General features: G+C 42.5%; 1 protein-coding gene across 1 annotated transcript in view; it reads right to left on the bottom strand.

Annotated features, from left to right (window-relative positions):
* The window catches only part of SYCP2L (synaptonemal complex protein 2 like), a 51990-nt gene extending 29009 nt beyond the window's left edge, over positions 1-22981 (bottom strand). The window contains exons 1-20 of the mRNA XM_019543223.1: positions 22874-22981; positions 20839-20904; positions 19887-20024; positions 19664-19783; positions 16761-16865; positions 15993-16017; positions 14881-14966; positions 14682-14770; positions 14347-14381; positions 13474-13616; positions 11295-11347; positions 10400-10445; positions 9445-9537; positions 9295-9355; positions 7902-8050; positions 6790-6850; positions 2339-2460; positions 1602-1677; positions 1431-1512; positions 837-894 (exon numbers count right to left, since the gene is read on the bottom strand). Coding sequence (XP_019398768.1) covers positions 837-894; positions 1431-1512; positions 1602-1677; positions 2339-2460; positions 6790-6850; positions 7902-8050; positions 9295-9355; positions 9445-9537; positions 10400-10445; positions 11295-11347; positions 13474-13616; positions 14347-14381; positions 14682-14770; positions 14881-14966; positions 15993-16017; positions 16761-16865; positions 19664-19783; positions 19887-20024; positions 20839-20862 — 1566 coding nt within the window. The 5' untranslated portion in view covers positions 20863-20904; positions 22874-22981. The remainder of the gene's footprint in view (positions 1-836; positions 895-1430; positions 1513-1601; positions 1678-2338; positions 2461-6789; positions 6851-7901; positions 8051-9294; positions 9356-9444; positions 9538-10399; positions 10446-11294; positions 11348-13473; positions 13617-14346; positions 14382-14681; positions 14771-14880; positions 14967-15992; positions 16018-16760; positions 16866-19663; positions 19784-19886; positions 20025-20838; positions 20905-22873) is intronic.
* Between the last annotated feature and the right edge of the window lie 1509 nt (positions 22982-24490).

Genomic DNA, 24490 nt, shown 5'->3' with positions numbered 1-24490 from the left:
AGGGTGGCTAGGATCTGGAACCAACTTCCAAGGGAAGTGGTGCTGGCTCCTACCCTGGGGGTCTTTAAGAAGAGGGTTGACACCTACCTGGCTGCAGTCATTTGAGCCCAGTTTATCTCCTGCCCAGGCAGGGGGTCGGACTTGAAGATCTACAAAGGTCCCTTCCCACCCTACTTCTATGATTCTATGAACAGCAAAGAAGGTAGAACACTTAATGTCCTTAAAAATTTATTCCCAAGGTAAGCACAGACTGAACTGAGTTTCAACTGTGGGCCTGAACTAGCCTGTCCTGAAAAAGACAAGTCTTCAGACACAGGCATTTCTGGTAAGACCCTTGTTAAAGCAAACATCTAAAACACCGACTTCAAAAATCAAATGCCACTTGTTTCTGGGTCCCTAAAATGCCTTAGTTGCACACTGATCTGCAGTTATATGATCTTTCTTAAGGAGAAAGAAAGGTGGGAGAGGTGAGGAATCAGGCTACTAAGTCCCTAAATACGTTTTTTGGTGCCTGATATCAGGCACTTATGATGGAAATGTTACTTGATTGTTTTTAAAGCTTTTCACATTTGTAATACAATGGAGAAAGTAGCTATGGAGAAAAATATTAGTTACTTCATAATTCCTAGAAGCTCAGGCCATGGACCACTTTGTGCTAGGTGCTGCACACAAACGTATCAAAGAGTTTTACTTATAAGTAATTATTATTAGAACGTGAACTCATTGCTTTCCTGTGAAAACTGCAAGCATCACTTAGGAGGATTTCCCCATCCTCCTTTCCACATATGTTAACTGTACTGTTTCCTCATGCTCCGCTCCACCCTGCAAAAGCATACCTTTGGAGAAAGTTCTCTTACAACCTGAATATCAGGATCTTCTGCCACAGGTAACTCACTATGGACAAGAAAAAAAAGAACATTTCCAAAGTACTATTAGTTTTGAAGCCAACATAAGTGTTTATGGGGGGGGAAGGAGGGGGAACCCCCCCCCCAATTAAATTAATAGTTCCATCAACTCCAGACTAGAGGTGCACCAATACACCAGTGCGATACCAGATCGGCACCGACATAAAGAAAATTGATCATGTCAGAAAAATCGGTCTGATGTGGCAGATAATTTGGCCAATATAGTACCCATGTGTGCATGCAGCTGCAATTCAGCATGTAGGAGGTGAGAAGCACAGCCCAGCACCTTGAAGAGGTGAAAGGGGAAGGGGGAGGGAAGAGTACAAACAGCAGCCAGGAGTCCTGCATTATAGTTTTTCTACTATAACATGTAGGCAGCATTTCCTCCTCTTCTGAATTCACGTGGTAAAGGGGAGTTTTCATTTAGAAACAACTGGTCTCAGAATATTTTATGAAGGAGTGCACAGAAGCCTTCAGAGAATGTGAACACTTCAGAGGAGATCTTTAATCTTCAGAATCACTTACCTGGGTTTATCACTCATTCTTGGGGATGGAGTTTTAAACTTTGCAGAGGGTATTAAGGAAACTACTGCTTCAGTCTCTGGAGCTGTTGAAAGAGTTTTGTTTTTGCAAACTATAAAAGCAAACCATTTACAAATATCATTCATGTATGAAGTATAAGAATTCATGCCTGACCTTGCACATGGTTAGTAACACTCATCTCAGTTTGTTGACTTGCTGTGCTTGTACTTACACTTGAACTAAATATCTGCTAAACAGAGAAATGAAGTCATGAACCAAGCATGCTTATGCATTAGCATCACATTACTATTAACAGAGAATACAGAAATATTTACATTTGTTCATAAATATTGCTCAAATCTTATGGGAAGAAAACATTAACTTGTGCAAGTAGATGCATGATGGTTCTACTCAGTCACACTGAGAACAGGAAGACTCAGCAGGAGTCAGACTGTTTACACTCCTTCCCAGATGTTTCCCTCAACCAGGCCCCAAGCCACTGGCTCCAAGCTCTGCTAATGTCAAAGCCACAAACAAGGCATAAACCTACTCAGGGAGCACCCTGCCACTTACTTCCAGTATGCAAGACTGAGATCAAGAACAGTAGTGACAGTGGCTTCACCACTTCATTTTGAGGAAACAGGCTCAAAAAAAAATAGGGCTCCTGAGGAGCACAAGGAAAGCAGCGCAGCTGTAGGACATACCCAAAATATTTTTGAGCTTAGGTTTAGAGAGAATAGCATTGCCTTTTCCAAGAAGTGCCCAATTTCAGAAGACTAAGTATAATTTTCTAAGAGGCCTCAGTGCCTTAGGAATTAAGTCACAGAAGCACGTTTCTAAGTGTTGGCCACTACATCTATTAAAAAAAAAAAGAGTAGGAATTCTTTCTCCACAGAATCCCACAAACTTACTGCAAGTGGGGTCCCTGTCTGATCGCTATATTGAGATGCCAGGATGTCTGATAAAGAATCTGTTTTTTCAGTGCTTGAAGTATCTTTGGTCTGCTGTAGATAAGGGGATTCACACGTTGTTACTGTAAAATAATAGTACAAGTGAGAGCATTTCAAAAACATTGCCATACAGGCCTTTCCCTTCCAACATAGGAAACCATCTTTCAGAATGAGCAGGACTACACCACATCATGCCTCTAAACTGAACAAATCATATTTTATTTATTTTTATACATGCACACATATATATAGATCTCGCTCTCGCGGGTGTGTCGGTGTCTGTGTACACACACACACACACACACACACACACACACACACTGTAGTGTGGGGGGAACTAGGGAGCAGGAGACTGGACATGCATGTGGGTCTGTACAAGGGCCTAGATGTGGGTGTTAGAAATGCAGGTTCTTGTGGTGTGTTCCCCCCCACCCCCTCCCTCCTGCTCCTCTTTTTCTCCTTATAGCATTGGTGTCCTTCTGGAACCAAAGGGAGGTACAAACAGAGTCTGGATCAGTGGTTGTGACTTACTCGGATGTGTGGTTTGCATTCCTCCCAGAGGGCCAGAAGCACTTTATCTGCACCAAATGTAAGCTAGTGTGTGCTCTGGAGGAAGAGTTTCAAAGGATGGAAGCATAGTTATCCAGGCTACATTTCAGGAAACAAGAAGATTACTTGAACAAGTGTTATGAGGGGCTGGTACTGCCCTTTAGGTGTCTCCAGTGAGAAGTGGCAACAGGTGACTACTCAAAGAAGGATGGTCCCCAGAATTGAAGAGGAGCAGGACTGAAGCCAGCAATTGTTTTCAAGTTCTCTGTGGTGGAGCTGCTGAGGAAGAGGCAGAGGGGATGACATCTGCAGGCATGAGGCACAAGAATCAGCTGCCTAGAGAACAGGAAGTGCAAGACCTCAAGGACAGGGGTTCTAGCCCACTGCACCAAGAAGGAAGAGAAGAATGGTGGTGATGGGTGACCCCTTCTGCGGGGCAGACAGAGGCACCAATCTGTCATCCAGATTTGGGGGCTCAAAAGGTGTGCTGCCTGGCTGGAGCCCGAACTGAGAACGTCAGAGACTACCAAAGCTCATTCATCTTTACAACCACTACCCCTTCCTGCTCCACTTGTCCATGTAAACACTGAAAGTCTTGCCAGGAATGACTATAAAGCAGATCAGCAATGACTACTAGGCTCTTGGCAGAAGAATTAAGGAACTTGCAGCATAAGTGTTCTCACAGATTCTTTCCATGAATGACAAAGGTTCAGGCCATTGTATCCTGGAAGTGAATGCATGGCTGAGACGGTGGTGTCTATATGAAAGCTTCAATTTCTTTGACAATGGGCAGATGTTCTTGCAAGTATGACTGCTAGCAAAAGATGGGATCCATCTAACAAGAATGAGAAACAGCACCTTTGGGCATCATCTCACTAACCTGGTAAGGAGATCTTTAAACTACGTTCTATAGAAGATGGTGATCAAAACCATCCATCAACAGAGCACACAGTCCAGGGGGAAAGGACTCTAAGCATAGCTAGTAAAGTTCCACAGAGTTCTGTCCTGGGCCTGGTGCTGTTTAATGTGTTTATTACTTATTCAGATGCTGGTATAGAAAGCTTCTCAAGCAAGTTTGTAGATGACAAAACCGGGAAGGACTTCAAGCAAGTTGGAGGAAGCAAGTGCAATTTAGAAGGATCTCAATAGATTGGAAAGCTGGGCTGGAGCTAACAGGTTGAAATTCAGTGCAGACAAATATACCTCAGGAAGAATAATCAAAACACACAAATAATAATAAAAAGTGGGTAACACCTGACTGCATGGCAGCACTCTAGAAAAAGGACTTGGGAGTCTCAATAGACAGATTCAAAATGAGTCTGCAGTATGACAATGCTGCACAAAAGTCAAATGTTGTTTTGGGATGCATCAACAGAAGCATTAGGTGCAAGACACATGAGGTGAAAGTGCCTCTCTACTCAGCACTGGTTAGGCCCAATATAGAGTACCATGTGCATTTCTGGGCTCCACATTTTAAAAAGGATATGGGAAAAGTTAGAGAGGGTCTATAGGCAGGCATTGAGGTTGATAAAGGGCTTTAAAAACCAAGCCACATGAGGAGAGGCTGAAGGAACTAGGCATGTTTCACCAGTGGAAAAGGCACTTACACAGGGATTTGGTTGCAGTCTTCAAATACCTAAAGGGCTGGCATAAAGAAGAGGGAAGCACCTTTTTTCACTCACTGCAAAGAGGGGGCAACAGACCAATGGCTTGAAGTTACAGCAAATATAAGTTTAAATTGGATAGCAAGAAAAACTTCTTCACTTTTAGAACAGTGAGGCAGTGGAAGGCTGCCTATGAAAGTTGTGGACTCTCTATCACTGGAGGTGTTCAAGAAGAGATTGGATAGTCACTGGTCAGGGATGATCTAGGTATAGTTATGCCTAATACTCTATTATGAATCTATCCTATGCTTCTGGCCTTTTCTGGTTGCCCTTGCCCCGACCTTTCTGCTACACGTGTCAGGGTGTTTTTAAGCCTTCCTCAGAGGCATTTGGTGTTGGCTATGGTCACAGCTGAGGTTGACTGGGGTGTGCCAATGCTCTTCCAGGGAGCAAAGCCTGGGGTCTCTCGAGCATATATTAAACAACCTTATAGAAGCAACACATTGGCTGCCATGGTTCTCCTGCTTTACTTGTGGCAGGTTAGGGTGTTATGTCTGGGTTGTGTCAAGTTGATAGTTTTATGTAGAGTTCAGGTTATGGACTGCATGGGATTGTTTGGATAGGGATGATCCTTCCTCAGGCAGGGGTTTGGACTAGATGACCATTGGAGGTCACTACCAGCCCTGCTTTTCCCTATGATTCTGTGCTGGTCATCATATGTGCATGCTCCAGATAGACCGTCTACAAGCACATGTCTGCTGTCAGATGGAGTTTCCACTGAACATGCAAAACTTCAGTTCCAGCTGTTTTTAGTAGCAGTGAAGCAGGCTACTAAACAAAGGCATTACCAAGTAACAGGCAGCTAGTGGCTCAGATTCCAGGAGCTAGAAAACAGTGGTGCAGGGTGTTAGGCACTACTGATGCACTTGGGTAACATCAAGGCACCATGATAGTAAGAGGGAAAGTGGGAGTTTACTTTTATTCTGTACACACTAGGAAAGTGCTGCCTAAGAGGAACTGCTTTCAAGTTGTTGGGGTCATATGGCAGCAAAAGGGAACATTGCAGAAGCTTCAAAATCACCAAGAGGATGCAGTAAAAATACTGGTCTCTGTTTTATCTTATATATTCCTGCATCTCGCAACATCATTTTAACCCTCCAGAACACAGGTTAAAACATAGGCTTACCAGCATTAGAAAACTGGGTTATCTTAAGAACCTCCATGATCAGTGTAAACAAGGAAAACCCAAAGTTAGCACAGTATCCTCAGGTCATTACATACTTTGCAGAAGCTCAGGGATTCACTCAACTTTCAAATGACAAATGTTAAATATAGTAACTATTTTTCTATGCAGTTCTAACTACATCATCATCATCATCATCATCATCTTGGTTAATATGGCTTCAAGGTAGCTTTTATAATGACCAAGTTTCTAGCAAAGACAAGCCCCAACTTTGAAAGATTTAAAAACTTGGAAAAAAAAACAACCCAAAACCAAACAGCAAACTATTTACATTCCTTTTCTTTCTATGCCAACACGCAAAAGAGGTGGGGGGTCCAGTGAAGTGCAAGAAGAGTATTGGTTCTCAAGTTCAATACTCAAGGAATTGTCCCATAGATGTAACATTTCATAAAGAACTATTTTTTTCTTCAACTGCAAAGGCAGGGACCAAGATTTAAATCTAAAAAGTTCATCTCACTAGTGCTGAAAGTATTGAATTAATTATAGGGTAAGAGCACCCTAAAAAAAAAAAAAAAAAAGTCATAAGAAGATACTGAAGCTCTGGAAATAAAATAAAGCACAAAAAATAGTACTTGTAGAAGATACGGGGTTACAATTTTCAGGAGCCTTTGGGGAACTTTGAAGCCATTGATTTAATAGAACTTGGGCATCTGGGACACAGTTTTACTGAATCTGTCCCTACAGAGGGAATAGAAAACTTTGAACCCAATCCTAAAACTTCAGGTTTAAATCTTATGGACCCCAAAATCTTTGGTGAACAGGAAACCTATTTTACTGGTTAAAACTTGCTTATAGTTTTGATCTCCCTATTTCCTGGGGCTCCTGAAATTTTGACACACCTGGAGGTATTCAGCAATGGGATCTTAGTTTGCACTGTGGGGAACGAAAGGCAACCTAGAAATTTACCTTTAAAATTTAACTTTTTATAGCTGCAAATGCTCTTTTGTTTACCTTTATGGAAAATTCCTAAAATTCTGCCAGTGACAACAATTAAAAATAACTCCAAATCAACTCACATGTTCCATTTTGTCTTGTTTGTGACTCCTCACTGACAAGATCCTCTTGACCCATAATTATCTGTTGATACAAGTTATTTTAAAATGATTTCTCTTTAAAAACATATACAAGTCAGAAATTATCCACAAAAGCCAAATTGTCCATCAAGAAATAGCCCTAGCAATACAGCGGTGAATAATGCCATCACACTCAACACAGCTCTCAGTGATTTTCTCCAGTCTATACTTGTTAATACTCTAGTTTGCTGCAAGTACAAAAAACACATGCAAGTATAGATCTTCTTTAGTTATCTAGGTACTTTTATGGGTTCTACTGTACACGTGTGGATCTCAAATACTTCAAAAGCAACCTCCCTGCTACACCACATCTCCTGTCCTTTCTTCCCTATTTATCAGAGGACTTCATTTGCTTAAAGTCTGCCAGTAGTTTTCCTGAATTATACTTTAATCTCAATATTGCGCTCTCACAGCTCCCATAGGCTTCTCCTTCCCTGTATGCATGTTGCACCCTATTCCATAATATCATTCTGTAGTTCATAAGCTCATAGCATAAAGTCTTATTGGTATTTTAGTTCACAAATATAGTTTGAATAGAATCTGATGTTTTATCCATGTACTTCAAAGTGAAAAACAAAGATGAAGTTAAATATTTAAATTTAAAAATTAACTAAATTGGTTTTGTTAATCTCACTTGACCTCACTCCCCACATCTTCTAAGCTTCAAATCAGCTCTTTGAGCACTATACATAAAGTCTGGAGGCACAACAAGCATCTTCCTTCCTGTTAATAGGCCACAGCATCTACAAAGGCAGTCACAGATTGGAAGAGGGTGGAAAAAACCCCCATTTAAACAAACCATAGCAGCACAGATATCAACTGTATATTTATTGAGTTGCTAATTTGGGTTGATGCCTTATACTGTGACAGAAGGCTGAAATAAAGAACCAAAAAAACCCCCAGAGACTTTGGAAATCTCTCACCTTTTTCATGTAATCCCACATGAACCAAAAAGGCAGCATGCATTAATTTTTTCACATAAACTTCTGGCAGCCTATACAGTTGTTATGAGGTTGTTTTAACATTACAAACATGCAAAAAACCTGAATACTTGCCATCATTTTGTCTTCTCCCAGAATTTTTTTTAACACACTTAAAATATCAAACTGGGTGGTGAAAACTAGTTTGATTTTTGTTACTTCTCTACCATGGACCGTGGCAGGATGCTTCATGAGAATTTTCACCTCCTTCTGTCCATCAACCTCTAGTTAAGAAAGACAATTAGAATCTGCTTCTGAATGAGACAGGTCTGTTATGCAAGCAAAATCAGTGCAATACGTTCAAAACAGTAGGCAGTTTTTACATTGGAAAAATTTGATCGTGAACAACCTTTGTCTTCCCTTTATCACAATATTCAAGTATATCAACCACTTCTGAGAGCTGGCCCATACAAAGCTCTACATTATATGTAGGCCCAGAGACACCCACTGGAACCACTTTACTATCCTTGCCCACCACTTGTTGCAGCTATGTTTGCACTTGGAGCAGTTTCCTTCCCCACCACAAGGGCCTGGTTTATACTAAAAAGGTAGCTCTAACAGGCATAGCTGTGCATTTGAAAAGGACTTCAGCTCCTGCTTGACATAGCCATAGGAAAAGCTATGCAAGTGAAAGAGAGCTTTTTATGGCCTAAACTTGGGTCTTTCAGGAAGACTGCACAGCTGCATAGGCAAAAAAAAGTGACTTCTGTTGGTACACACTACATCAGCAGGGGTAAACCTTTTGCAGGTCTGCCACAAATTAGCCCTACACCCTCTCCACAACTCTCCCCCCCCCCCCACCTGATCCCACTCCCTTGCCCATCTGCTGTGCTGCTTTCTGCTCCCTGCCCCATGCTCTGACTGCTCTGCTTTCTGTTCTTAATTTGCTGCTGGCTACCCCTGTACCACACTATGGAGTCAAAACACATATATGCCAGCATAGTCACAGTAGTAAAGGCCAACATTTGTGGCAGGCATGCCACATGTTAAGCACACTCCTCTTCTAAAGTTGTACATGCCAGGGTTTGTGCCCCACAGTAGTAATTTCTTGTTAAGATCTCTGTTAGGATGATCTCACAAGAAATGTCTTTTAGGGCCCATTATTAGTCCGGCAAAGCCACTGATTTCCATGGCAGTTAAACAGAATTGTTGGGAGACCAACAGATGTTCATGATGAGCTCAAGCATGCACTTATACATAACACTGTGCTGTCACAAGAGTGACTAGAATTATATTTCTGCCATCATATTGCACTAAATCATAAGAAAACCCTTTATCCATTCAAAAGATTAGAAGTTAAAAGGCCCAGCCAAGTTATGCTTGAAATTGCAGTACATTAGCAGTGGGCAGCACTTACACTGCAATCCTGTTGGATGTACAAAAGTTCAGTTTGAGGTATATAAATATATCTACATTTTCTTTTGGTTATAAAGCCAATGAGGAGAACACTTTTTTTGCATGATCTTACCTTTAACGTTGTAACTACTAACTGCCTCCTTTGACAGGCGCACAGATTCCCAAAGAGCACCCTTAAAAACCAAAAACAAAGTATCAAAGAGTAATTTTTGTTTAATTATTTTAGTTAAAATTACAAAGAAAAACTAGAAAATATTTTTACCTCAGGGCTATCTATATAGAAAGTCAAACTCTGACTTCCAAGGTTGAAATCAATCCAAAATTCCTCCAGTTTTTCATCAGATGGTTTCTTTACCTTAAAGTATAAAAGCCATTATGATTATTTCCAAAAGCAATAAAACAAAAGGGTTCCATTTTCCCCAAACTGCACACTTCATTTCACTGTAATGCATGATCTTTGGTATAACCAATTATATTTGTTTCTGCTTATTATAAAGATGAGATTCATTCCAATACCTGGAAAGCCTGTAATTGACTTGTGGTACCAACAAAGCTAGAAATTTGCTGTACATTAATCAACGGGAAAATAAAATATTTCAACATTTAAGCAAACCTTTACATCATTTGTTTTATACAAGCTTGAAGGACACTATATATTTCTTTAACCTTATTAAAAAACAGAACTGATGGAAGTTTTCAGCTATAAATTCAATTATGCAAGTCTGATCTCTCGATATTCTAAGGAGTACAGTATCCATCGTACACTTACGGAATTAAATTAACTATGGATCCTCACATGAATCTTTATGGCTTATAAACTAGCTTGGGACCTACTCTTCAGGAAAGGCGGGAACACCTAGTTCTTTTGACTGCCATTTTAAAAATCTCTAAGGCTAATGTCAGCTTTTTTCTTTCTTTAATCACTTTCCTGCAATTTAACTACATGGCTACATGAATTCCCTCAAAAGGGTCAAATTGTTCAAGAGACAGTTGGCCTGTTCACCTTGTCTGGCTGACAGTAAAGGAAGGCAACTTTCCAGTCGTCTGGCAAACGTAAGCATAAATAGGTATTCCTCATCACACCAGTATGAGCAATTGGCACATCCAGGGTAAAAAGTTCTCAGAGATAATTCATTTTGATAAATGGACAAACTAACCACATTGATTGATATAGTAATAATGCAAGGAACATAAATCATAACTTAAAAAGCTGTTACCTCATCCATGTCAGCAACAGCAAGTGTACAAGGAACTGAATATACTCTGAAAAAGAAACACAGTTGAACTTCATTTGTTTCTCAACAAGTCAGAAACTGAATCTGTATTTAAAATAAAACCTTGAAAGAAGGTTAACTCTCAAGAACCTTGCTTTTCAAAAAAACTAGCAGTTTTCAAGCTATCAGATACACTTGCAGGAGATTCAGGGGAAGAAAGCAACATATACTTATTTTATGTTCATCCTGTCCTTTTTTCCAAGGCGAGATTCTTTAAAACTACAACTGCTTTACATGGTTGGCATTCATTAGTCTATGGACTGATTTTTTTTTCTAGAAAAGAGCTGATCCACTGACAGTTACAAAGCCAGTCTTAAAAGTTAGCACCTTAAAACTGTCAAAAAGGTAGCAAACTACCATTTCATTTTTAAACAAAAGTAAAATAAAATAGAGGAGAGATAACTATTTAGATGCTGATCATTCATCAATATATTTGTTCTAGTACTGCATTTTATGAATTGCTTGGCTCTTCAATAAATAAATAAATAAATAAATAAATAAAAAGCAGCAGTAGTGGCATCTGGGTTGTTGAACACAGGGTTGAAACAATGGCTAGATTACTTGTACTGGTCCCTTAAAACTAATTTCCTTTCTAAATGTTGATAAGCTCTCAAATAAATAGTGCTAGGCTTTGGGAATGTTAAAGATTTTGACTTCCATCAAAGTAAGAGCAGAGAGCAGAATCTGCAAAGAATATGCTACTTGTTAATGTGGATATTGCAATTTACACACCATTTAAGCCTTAAAGTTGTATATTTCCCTCATCTAAAAAAGAAAATCACTGCACTTCCTGGCCCATGGGATATAAAATATTATGAATTAGCCATGCATAACTCACCGTCTTTTATCCCCAAGTCTGTCATTTAGTTGGTTAAGAAATTTTCTGCAGTCCTTTAAGAGAAACAGCTTATTATACAAATAAGTTATCACTTATACTTGAACAGAGAAAACAGAGCTAGAGAACACAGTACAGGTAGCTGGAAACAGATAAAGCAGCATTGCAGTTGTCAGAGGTGGACTGAGTCCCAGGTTAGCATCATCACAAACCAACTAGAATTTCACATGGGAGCCTTTAAAGCCTCCCAAAACAGTCCATGACACTTGCGGGGAGGTGGCAGGGGTGCTGCAGGGGGTGGAAAGAGAGCGAGAACAATTAAAAGCATCTTTTAGATTCTTTCAGTAGGTTCTCAATTTAGCTTCCATTGAAATCAAATGGTAGAAGGCAGGAAATGTTCTAATTTATATGCAGCTGTGCCCTAGGTTTCCTAAAAGCACTACATATCCCACTACTACAGTAAATGACATGCAACTAAATGACAAGAAGCCCCTGGGCTTCAGGGAAATTCCACAGGCTGCTACTTAGACTGACAAGCTAGTTGAGCAGCCAAAGCAAATAAAGTTTTATGTTTACAATTTCAGCGTTCATCAATTCTGTGAAGTTAGAGGGAGGGTAGTTATCTTCCTTCATAAGGGAAGAATGCACTAATAGAAGACTGTTACAACAGAAGGAAGACAGCATTTTAGTTAATGCAAAGCTCAGATGAACATACATACCTGCTCTACAAACCAAAAACATACCATATATTCTCATATACAAAATGCACACTTTTCCAAAACCAACTGCTGGAAACTGGTGCGCACGTTAGAGCCATTTCTGCCCTATCTGGGCAAAAGTAAAAGTAAAATCTGCACACAAGCTACAAAGCAATGAGCAGATTCTGCTCCCTTGCTACTGCTACTCAGTCAGTTACTATGCAGAAAGATGTTTTTGAAGAGAAGAATGAAGAAAAAACATGGTGCATATTTTATTTTTGGGAATGTTGTATAAAAGAAAATGGTATGGTAAGTGTAGAAGTACGCAAAGGGAATTTGAGCACAAGATGGAATGTTTGGCTGTGAGCTTGAGAAGATGCTCATGGAAACAAAAGATGGACTGCCATCCTTAAGTCATGCTGAGTTGTATCTTAATCCATAGGTAGTTTAAGGCAGTGTTTCTCAACCTGTGGGTCACGACCCAAAAGTGCATCATAACCATTACAGAAAAATGTGGGAAAGTGCATGTTTCCTCTTGCAGGCTGGCAGTGTTTCAGCCTGCAAGGGACATCTTGGAGCAAGGGGGAAGGGAAGGAGGGCAGGGGGGCACCACGTGCACAGGCACATATACATGTAGCAGCTGGGCAGTGTGGAGAGCAGCTCCAGCAGCTCCCAACAGGTAAACCTATGGGGCTGGGGTGGGGGGGAAAACAGGGGATGGTGGCATAGGCAATGCATTAGAGGGTGGGGCACATGTCCTCCCAGATTGTCATGCCCATAATGGATACGGGGCTGCAGCCTAGCCAGACTGGCACGGGCAGGAGTGGGGCAGTGAGATTTATTGCTGCTGCCACCACCACCACCACCACCACCAACCCCATGCCAGCTATGGTGCTTTCAATATGAGAAATAACTGACAGGCGGTAGGGGGACATGCTGCCCTCGCCTCCTCCAGCCACTTGTCCCCGCCCCCGCCATACCCCATGGGGCTGAGGGGCCTGTTTTTTGCTTAAAACTAGTTACTGCGTCAGGACCAGCCACTGATTTTACTGAGTTTACAAATGTGTCCAGGTACAAAAAAGCTTGAGAATCACTAGTTTAAGCATCTATCTTTCATCATGTAGCCCTATTTAGGACCAGATTCTTGCAAGTTTGAATAGTCTATGGTGTGGGATGGGCAGGGAAAGTGTGCTTTATCTTCCTCTTCCAGCTGAAGAATTTTAAATAGTATGTATATTTTAAAATAAGTCTAAACTATCAAATATCTTAAACTAAAATAGTAACATCTTAGATGTTCTAGCTTAAATGCAATACTGCCATTCCTTGCATTAATATAGTTAGTCAGAGTATTTTTGAACCAAATATCTTTCAAGAGCATTAAGCTTATGTTTACCATTGCCAAGAAATGTTGACTCGAAGCCCAGATGAAACTAGCCCCTATGAAGAACTATGTTTTTTTGGCTTTCAAAATAAAGGACCCTTACCGTCTCAAATTCTCGATCCTTTATCTCCTTGAAAGCCTCAGCAAGATAATTATCGTCAAACCAGTGGTGAACAAGGTCATCCCTCCATTTCTTTGTCATCAACCTACACAGTGCTTCTGAAAGAGCAACTTGAAGGTCGTAATCTACATGTGATAAAATACAAAAATAGAAGTATCCCTCAAAAAATAAAAGGTTAACACAATGGCTTAACAAATATTATCCCAATACATTAAATTTTGCCCCTAGAAAGAAGTGTTTTGATACAGTAATGAGAAAAAACAAGTTTCTTTGCAAACCAGTACGTTGTATTTTATTCAGTCAGTTATTAAATATAACTATGAGGTGTATTAATATCTGAAGATGTCTTCTAAAGAAAGGGAAAAACAATTTATCACTATGGTTGAGTTACTGTTCTACTTTTTACAGCAAGATAACTAAAATAAAAGAAGAGCTATATTTAATAGGAGTCAAAGCCACAATTATTTTCACTCTCAAGTCTGATAGTTTTGTTCAACAAAACAGACAGGTTTCAATTGACTGGCAAAACAGATGTAAACTAGAGGCTGATAATTGTTGGTGTATCCAAGAAAAAAATGCTATATTTCTGAAGTTGATCTATATCATTCTGTTAGTACTATAATTTGACTTTCCCTATCAATTATTTCAGTGTTTACATTAAATCATCATTACTAGCTTGTTGGCATAATTATTTTCTCTCCTTAAAAGACATCTTAGTTATAGTCTCCTCCACAAACATTAATACACCAAAAAGCCAAAAGTTAAAGAACTGCATAACAAACTCACAAAACAAAATTCTAAGGGGGAAAAAAAAAATCCAATTTGGAAAATTAATAATAGCTAGATATTTCTTACCACCAACTTCCAGAATTGTTTTTGCAAGATCTTTCCTGAAACAACATAAACACATTAGTTTTCTCCTTCCATTTTCATCTAACTCAGACACAGACAGAAAAATATCAATCATTTGCATTATTTCTCTCCTTAATGATGAAAAAAGTACAATCACACAACTTAAGGCTTCTCTCTAAGTTATAATGAAAAAGTTTGGAACTTTATCCATACCTCTACACCATGTAAGACTTCCATTACCAAGCACTAGTGGAACAGTTATATAAGGATTATGGTCTCAGATGGTTAAAACTTGACTATACCAACAACTAAATGTTGGAGACAGAAGGGATACTCACGTAAGTGCACACATTTCTTCAGATAAAGGGATTTTTTTCCTTTCCTCCCGTGGTACACTGTCCAGCAAAGAGTTGAAAGTTCTCAAAGCCTTTTTTTGCAGGGATTAAGAGCAAGGGAGAAGGGAAACAAATCATTTAAAATGCATTTATTTAAGACTTCATGTACTTCTGCATTTGTTTTCTTTCCTGGGACTCTTACCTCCTGCCGCACAGCACAGCTTATGTTACCTTCTGTCACTAGCTGTCCTAGATCAGGTAAGAATGACTCCAGCAATTGCTTCTTCCCTAGGATAACAGGTAAAACTGTTACATCTGACAAACAAGAGCAGCATCACTTGAAACAGACTGCACTGTTAAAGCAGTATAGCCACCCCTAATGCTAGTGCAGGTATGAAAGGTGGGTTTACCAACACAGCATATTCACCTCCCTGTACAGGGATAAGCTATCCCAGTTAAGACACTTATTGGTACACGAGTTGGGGAGGAAAGAGTTATACCAAGAGTTAAAAAACACAAAGACAAAGCAAGTCTAAGCACAGTCTAAAGAAGGGTTTCTCAACCGGTGGAATGTGTCCCACTGGTGGACGCAAAGGTCCTCTAGGTGGGACTCAGGTCATGGCAGCAAAACCAGAAGCGCCACCATGGGACTTCCGGTTTCACTTTTGTGCACTTTGAGCGGGGGAGTCCCCCAGCAGTTGATCGTCGACCAGTGGGACCAGGATTTTTTGACCTTACATACATGGGAAAGGTGCAAATGGTTGAGAACCACCGATCTAAAGAATGCCATGCTTATTCCTCTTATACCCTGCTAAATTTAAAGCAGAGGAGACAGCACATGTTTTGCATCTCACTAATGCATAGGTACCACTCCCACCCCTTTCCCAACCCAATGAGTCTTATGAATCCAGAACTCTATTCCTATATTCTGGTACAAATGATCATAAAATAATGCCAGCCATTTCAGCTGAAATTAACAGTTCATCCTTTTTCCTATGCCCATGAAGAAAAAAAAGCTTCAGACATAGGAAACTTCAGTGTTTTACACAAGGCAAAGTCATTTGAACAGTACCATTTCCCTTGCAACAAGAGAAATACCTGTTCCTAACACACCAAAACTTTAATACAATGCTAGAAAAGCTGGACATCCTTGATAACTTTCCAAGAATCACTAAATAATATTCTTATTTGTATGTTATTTCAAAACTTCCTGCAAGGAATCAGAAATAACTCTGAACAAAATCCTGTTTAAATGATAAAGGAAAATGCTGTTAAGACATGGTTTAGGTTAATGATACTGGGGAAGTCACTGACCTTCATTGTCACACTTGCAAATCACCTGATGAAAGAGAAGAGAATCTACATTAAACACATGCTATACACAACCACATGAGCTGCTCACAACCCTCCCCCCCAAAACTTTTGGGGGATATATTCCTACTATACCCCATCCACAGTGTTTGAGTGTCTTAAATACCAAGCAATGCAGAGGTGTAAAGATTATTTTGCCTGCAGTTGTGATAAATAATATGTACCTCAATAGAGTTGTACAGTAAAACAAAATGTCATCTTTTCTATAATACCTGTGTGTACAGGAAAAGTTATACAAATCAACTATTCACAAGCTCCAAGAGTCAACACCAAAAAAAAATAAAAATAAAAAGTACCTTTCCTACAGTTGTACTCCAATATATGAAAGTGTGCAATTAAAATTTCTAACACATAACAAAAACAGATGTATAGGTATTAGAAATGGCTGCTATTCTAAAAAAAACTATAATGCTACCTCTCCCAAATGTTGCCAGAGAATCCAGGTCACACAAGCTTATTGAAACTCTTATTTCTTTCCATACGTCCTTAAGTCACATTTCAGCAATGCAAAGTGCTGGCAATTAGGCTGCTGCAACACATCTAGTCTCTGAAATACTACCACTGCATGTAGTCTGTGCTCTAGGCAGATAACTGAACCAGTGTAGCTCAGTTTACTGGGCTCAGGAATCTTCCCAGTTCTTACAATAGAAAGGTATCAATGTATTTGTTATTACAGAAGAGATATTAAGTTAGTGTTTTAAGCGTGCTTACCAAGGCAGAATCAAAGAAATCTTCAGCAAGTTTCATCAGAGAACTATTGTGAGCTGGCTCTATGAGCATCAGGAATTCTCTTGTTCTTTCAAACCAAGATACCATGTAAAAAAAAAATGTTTTTAAAAGTTAATAAAAATCGCGGAAAGTTTACTTGCAACCAAACCTTGAAGATTTTTTGAACCCAAGTTAGGCATCAGTAGCTAGGTCAGTCTCACAAAACACACACAGTTAAGTATATGTATGTTAGCACAAGCTTGATAAGAGGGAAACTGAAAGAGGACAGGGGAAGTTAACACCAATTATGGACAGAAGTTACACAACCTGATTTAAGCAATCAGAAACTGGTTTAAACCTGTAACAGAACATAAGTACAGTGCACATAAACCAGGTTCAACATAGCCGAGGCAAATTTGAGATAAATCTGGTTGAATGTCGTATCAGACTAACCAGTTTGGATCATACCAGTTTATGGAACTTCTGTCCCAGACCCCTTCCTGGTTTAAGTTAAATCAGGGTCCCCCAGCATGCTCTGCAGTCCTGGGCTGTGCTCTCTCTCCAGTGGAGCAGGGCTGGCCCTGCCTCCTGCTGCCAGCAGGGACTTTTCCATCTCCAGCAGTCAGGAGCAGGGTTGATTTCTCTTCCTCACCCACTTCTTGGCTGGGAAAATCAACCCAGCTCAGGAGAGGAAAGCCCCCACTGCAGGCTTCCCTCCCTCTCCCCTCACCACACCTGGCTTGGGACCCCTAGCCAGGCTGTGCCCAGCACAAAGGGTGAGAAGCCCACAGTGGGGGCTGTTTTTCCACCCCACTCCCTCCTCAGCCAGCCTGCCAGCCAAGCAGGGGGCATAGCTGGGTGATCTGGCTGGCTCCTGGCTTGGGCAGGGGAGTAAAGCCCCTGCTGCAGTCTTCCCCACAGCTGGGAGCCAGCCTATCACCCAGCCCCTTCCCCAGTATATCCAACAGGCTGGCTGAGGGCATGAGGGGGGGAAAAAACAGCCCTTACTGAGGTCTCCTGCACCTGTTCACCCAGCACAGCTGGGGGTCCAGAGCTGGGGGGGGAGGGTGGTATTCCCACCCCTGCTCCTCAGCTGACCAAGGAAAGGCTAGGGCCAGGTGATCAGCCCAGCTTCTGGCTCTGCCTGTGGGGAGGAAAACCACCCTGCTGGGGTTTCCCTCCCCCTTTCCCCAACACCAGAGAGACCCCAGCTGGGGGTCCAGTGCCAGGTGGAGGGGAGGGTTTACCCCCATACTCTCTCCTCAGCTAACGCAAACTGAGGAGGAGGTGTGACTGGGGGTGGGGAGGCTCTGGCAACGGGGAGAGAAGGGAAGAAGTGGGGAGACCCTGGATGGGGTCTAGTTCCCCTCAGGCCTGCTCCTCAGCTGACTGGGACTGAGGAAGGGGCATGGCAAGAGGGACCAGCTCTGGGCACAGGGAGAGGGGGAGAAACATCTCACTGGGGCTTCCTTACACCCCTTCCCCAGGGTTATGGAGGCCCTAGCTGGAGGTCTGGTGGTGTACTTCCCTCCACGCCACCTCCTTGGCTGACTAGAGGCTAAAGAGGGGATGCAGCTGAGGAAATCATGCTTCTCTGGGATCTCTGCACTGGCCACCAAGCTGGGAGGAGAGTTCTAGCACTCCTTGGCATCCAGTATGTATGGGCCACTGCAGAGGTTTGCCTGCCTTTCACTTTTAAAAAGCAAAGTTCAGTTCACTTTCTTATTGGTTGAGTCCAAGCAGTTCACAGAAACTTGCAAAGACTGAATCAATTCAGGTCTCAGGTTTTTTCACTGTCTGTCCCTAGCCCAAGAGATCACTTGATCATATGAATGGAATTAAATAAAATAAATCTTCCTCAGCAGAACAGGCAGACAAGCCTAGGATATCAGTCGCTCACTCTGGTGAAAGTTTCTTGAACTGATGCTTAAAAGTTGCTTCTGCCAAGGCACAAATTGCTTTTCCTCCCCTGTGCCCACCCCAAATGGCCTCTACCTATGCCCTGCAGCTAAAGCTATACAGATTCTGTAGATTCTGCAAGGGGTGTGCAGAAACTGCTTGGAAAAAACTTTCCATAGTAGGTTATATGTTGTAAAACCAAGAAGAAACAGGTTGGAGGAAGCCATTTCTGCTAAGATTGTGAGCATCTCCCTCGATCTAGCTAACAGAGTATGTTGTACATATTGCTTGCAGCTAAGTTTTGTTACATTTGTTTGCAAATGAATGATCAGTATTTATATTCCTCAACAGCAAACTTATAAAATGGTATTAGAAAACATGGGACTGGAGAGACTTCCATGGCACAGCACTATTAACCATCTCCGTGCTACCAATTCTTCCACATAATTCTCACCAAATAGCAGCTGAGCATTTTTGTGCACGCATTCTCACTATACAAGCAGAGCCATTAAAATCAACATTGCCAGATGCAGGACGGGACCCTAATTTTATTTCTACAGTATTCCTGTGTAACAAGTATCCTCAAAGACAGCATATCGGCCAACCCGAAGAAGGAAGATTTTTCCAACATAAATTTTGCTATTTTTGTTGTACTATTTAAACCCAATTTCAAAGCTTTATTTTATGGACTGAACTTACATTCTATTCTAACTAATGCTCTTGTTTATTAAAATCTTTTAGAGCTAGTCTGCCGTTTGTTAAGTTTTATTATGCCAACCATGTATTTCTACATGTGTCTAAGCAATGAAAGATTTGTGGTTGACTGTTACATTTCATGTAGACCAATTCACCAACTAGTCTGTTATTTTAGTTCAGTCAATATGTTAACAAAGAAAAAAAATAGCCCTGCAGTTTCATTTCAATAGCAAATCATATTTTAGTGGCTTTTTTTCTTTAAAAAAAAATTCTGAAAAATACTCTTCCATCTGAGCAAACTGTATACTTATCTTTGGTATCAATCCCTGCTGAATAAGTAAGCTTGCACCTTCTTGTGGATCACTCTTAAAGTACAGCTGAATGCATTTCAACAGCACTGATACATTTTGAAATTCATTCCTGTCCAACTCCTATGAAACATTTTTCATCAGAATGTCAATAATAAACTTATTTAGAATGGTAATTATTTAACCCATGCCTCAAGCTGATTTCAGCATGTATTACATTACTTGCCTTTTTTAACACTTTGTCAAGTTGATTAAACAGTTGTTTACTAAATTTTTGAGGAGGACAAATTTCTTTTTCTTGTAAGAGCTCACTTATTTTCTGAAATCCTTTTCCCTTAAAAACATCAGTTATGAGCGATTCAAGCTGAAAAAAAAAACCCAACAAAACATGAAGCACAATTACTGTTCCCCAAAGACAGTGTGACTGAACTCTCTCACTGGCACCACAAAAATTGGGGGGGGGGGGGTTGGCAGTGCTTGTTTTAAGCAAAACCCCTAATGAGAATGAAGGGATTCTGTTTTATCTCACTGCTTCTTTTGGTACCTGCTACTTGAAAATTAGTTTTAAAAAGTTTGAAAAGAATTGGGACTAATTTTTTCATAAATAATGAATTAGGGCACACTGCACAAGACACCTTAAAAGTGGCTGGATGTCCAAAGGGTGACCAACTCATTTCCTCCAGCTCAAGCCATTTCATAAATATATTTTTTACTCCACAACTCCCTTTAACCTATCTGAGCATTTGCCAACAAAAGATGCAGTTAAAATCTATTAACTCGTTTTACACCTTACATCACTTTTCAGCCTCTTCTAAGCTCAGATCAAGTGTTTATCTGTCCTGCCAATTACCTTTGAGATTCACTTGTCAGGAACATTGTTTCCCATTGTAAGCCCAAATCCTTATATTATGCCTACATAGGACCCCTGAACTTATGTCGTTAACGGACTGAATGGCAGTTCAGGTCAAACAGCCTCCTTTCATTGCTCTCACTACATATTCAGTTGCATCATTACATGTAATGCTGGCAGAAATGGAGTATCATATTGCTTATTCATTTCATGTGCACATACACAAATTATATGAGTATTATTTAAATAGATATATGTACACAAGATTAACAACATCCATTATTAACATACAAGAAAGTAACAGTTTGCAGATTAAGAAGTTATTTACATAGTATTCTGTTCTGGCTGCCATGTTTCCATTTAAGTCACTGCTTCCCTCTGGACTTTCTTTCTCCTTTAAACATAAAAATAAAGATAAAAATAAAGGTGGCACTCATTTCTACACAAAAAGTAAAGTTCATTTGGGGACCAAAGTCTCTTTTGATTATGAGGTTACTTAGAAAGGAGAGAGAACCCCTGGCTCTTTTGCCAGTCCCCAAAGAAAAGAAGTTTAATTGCAGAAACTCACATGTCTGTTTTCTGGCTGTGCCTTCAATGCCTCCCCCCACTCTCCCATCATAATTGTATTTGTATCCCTGGGGCTCCTGAAGTGAGCCTCTCCTAGACAATCTGGAACTCCTGAATTGAAACCCTAGGTTTTAAATAAGGACAGAAGCATTTACAAGGACCCTCAGTTCTGTAAACCAAGTTCACCTATGAAGATGCATATCTAGTTAGATTTCTAATGATTTATGTTTGTATTCATACCTATAACTTTTTAGTTTGTCTAGAAAGCTGTACATCTACCCTGCCTTCTGACTGGCTTCAGACTAGCAGGGCTAACTACCTCTCTGGAAATCAATTTGCCTGGCAAGGCCAGAGTCTTGGCTTCCAGGACACAGCATGAGGCTTGTTTCTTGTGCTTCAGGCAATATTTGGAGGAGGAAAAGCAGAGAAAAGAGAGGGAAGTACTTTTATTTCTGAAGACAGTCTTTTCTGGACACCAAGAAATTCCAGTGTTGTTTGACCACACACAAAAGCACAGGGAAGTTCTCTAGAGCAATGATTCTCAACATTTTTTGTACCAGGACCCATTTGTAAATATAAATGCCTAGTCCTGACCTCACTCCAGATCTGCTGCCCCATCTCCAGGTCCCCAACGTGGGGCATAGGGGTCCCCCCCAAGCAGCCCCTTGAACTCAGCCAGCCTGCAAGGGAAGACTAACAGTCTCCCACATTTTTCTCCTTTAGAAGAGACTCCATTTTTTAAAGTTTGCAGATCCATTTTTAAAAACTTTGTCTCTGACCCTTTCATATATTCTTGTGTTCTACTTTTGGGTCGTGACCCAGAGCCTGAAATATGCTCTAGAGAAACTGAGCTGGAGGGGGTCGAGAGAGGGAGAGATTAAGGGGGCCTAGAGGACAGTGATGTCATGCCACACAGCAGCAAGAAGCTGCCCATAGGCTGATCAGCAGGAGGAGCTTAGGGTGGCATCACAGAGGACATTCCGATTTTCTGCTACTCTGTCCTCTATTGATAGAGAACCGGACAACTTTATGTCCTCTATTTTTTGCTTCAAGAAACTGAAGCAATTTTCAGGCTCTGGGTCACGACCCAAAAGTGGGACACGAGAATATATGAAAGGGTCAGGGGCAAAATTTTTAAAAGGCATCTGCAAACTTTCTCTTTAACAGAAAAATAGAGGACACAAAGGCGTCCAGTTTCGTATCAATAGAGGATGGAGAACAATTGAACTGTCCTCCATGATGGCCACTGGCGATGCATGTGCATCCCCTGGAAGCACCAGCCATGAAACTGGAAGTGCACTTCTAGTCTAGCTGCTGATTGGCTGCTGGGGGCCCCCCTGGCTGACAACCAGCAGCAGGGGGGACCCCTCCCCATTGGCAATCTGGACCAGTCACCCATGATGCTGGCCACCCTAGTCGTGACCCACAGCTTGAAGAAAAAAAATGCTGCTCTAAAGAAATTGAGCTGGAGGGAGAGAGAGAGGGAGAGGTTAAGGGGACCTGGAGGACAGTGCCACAGGGCAGCAACATGAGCTGATGAGCAGGAGGAGCTGGAGCCCCTCTCTCAGCTATTAAGGGCTAGGAAAGGAGGCGCTGGAGGGAGAAAGCAGGGGCCGGGCTCTGGGGAAGAGGCAGGGGAAGCCAGCTCCTTTTTCCTGCAAGAGCAGGAAGGGCACAGCCCGGGGGGAAAGCACTCTAAGGGGAGGAAGAGACCCAGGGCTCCCGGAGAGGGAAGCGAAGCACGCAGCACAGCGCAGCACAGCAGAACCCCCCTCGCCGCGCGGGAGCGCACTCACCTGGGGGCGCGGGCCACGGCGCGGGGCCCGGGCGCCCCACGTGCAGCCTTAATGAGGCGCGGGCCGGGCCGCACAGCTGCACCGGGGGCAGGAGAGCCCAGCTCCGCGCCGGCAGCCTGCGGGGCCCGCCCGGTGGGGAAAGGGAAGCTGAGGTAACAGAGAGCAGCACGTGTGACCGCAGGGGCTCATGTCTAACCCCACGGGCGTCTCCCCCCGGCAAACCTACCGCCTCCATGGTGCGGAGCGAGGGCACGCGCCGCCCTCCCCGCGCCCCCATGTTGAGCCGACGGCGCTGAAAAGCCGCAGGTGTTGCGGGTTGAGCTCGTTGTGCGAGGGCGGGGATCCCAGCCCCGGCTCCTTTCCAGGCTGCCCTGCAGGGCTAGGTGCGCAAAACAAAGGTCACGCAATAATCCCCGGAGATTTCAAACGGGATCCCCCACCCCCCTTCAAAAAGTACTGCTCTCCTGCTTCCCTGTGCCTGAAGAAGGGTGTTGGGGCCTGAAAGCTTGCAACAGAACAATTTTGGGTCACCTTTCCATCAGGATCCAGGAGGACCAGGGCACCCCAAGGGAAGACAAAGGTCAACAGTCACAAACTCCTGGAAGACCATTTTAGGCTGGATGTAAGGAAAAACTTCTTTACGCCTGGAACAGGCGGCCACAGAGGTGGTGCAAGCACCTACTCTGGACACTTTCAAGAAACATTTGGATGCCTGTCTTGCTGGGATCCTTTGAACAGACGTTCCCCCAGATCCTGAGGCACACCCCTTATGTTCTTATAGACTGTCACCAACCCTAGCTGACTTCATCTGGGCTGGACCCAATGATTTTCCAAGGTCCCTTCCAGCCCTGATGTCTATGAAATCTCTGAATTTTCCAACTATTGAGTTGGTCGAATAAAAGATATCACGTCTCCCCAGAGAACCTTGTCTGCCCATGTCCTTAGACCACAGTTTCTCAGCCTGTGAGGTTACGTGAGACATGGGGGGGGCGGGGGGGAGTACACGGGTGCCAAAACCCCCCGTAGCAAGGGGGCACCGCCGCTCCCCCTGCTGCCACTCGGTTTGCATCTGGCCACTCACCCCCCACAAGCCAGCCACAGGCTGCAGGAGGGGGAAAGCGGGCACACACATACCCGGCACTCCCCGCCGACCCAGCCGCAGGCAGGTAAGTTTCTTTCTTTATCCTGCCTGGGCTTTGGTGGAGGGAAGGGGCGCAGACCGCGACCCCCACAATGCAGGAGGGAGTATAGTAGGGGCAAGGGGCTGCCCCACTCCCTCCTGCACTGTGAGGATTGCCCCACCACGCAGGACCCCGTTCATGGGAAGGAGCAGGCTGCCGCTGCAGGCTGGGGCTGGCGGCAGCACCGCGCTCTTCCCGGCACTCGGGGAAGGCTGCAGTGATGGGAGGGGGGCTGCTGCCACCCCGGTATTTGCCGCAGCTCTCCCCAACTGCCACCAAACGCTGGGAAAAGCCTGGCGCCGCTGCTGGATCCACCTGTAGCCAGCCTGGGCTCTGGACAACTGCAGCAGTTTGCAGCCTGCCTGCTACAGCTACCCAGAGCCCAGGCTGGCTACAAAGAGCTGTACCGAGCTCCGGAGCCCAGCATGAGCTGTCA

Source organism: Crocodylus porosus, unplaced genomic scaffold (assembly GCF_001723895.1).
Source record: "Crocodylus porosus isolate Cpor-Errol unplaced genomic scaffold, CroPor_comp1, whole genome shotgun sequence".
Classification (NCBI taxonomy): Eukaryota; Metazoa; Chordata; order Crocodylia; family Crocodylidae; genus Crocodylus; species Crocodylus porosus.
The sequence above is the reverse complement of the archived record's forward strand: the minus strand, read 5'-3'. Positions and strand labels throughout refer to the sequence as shown.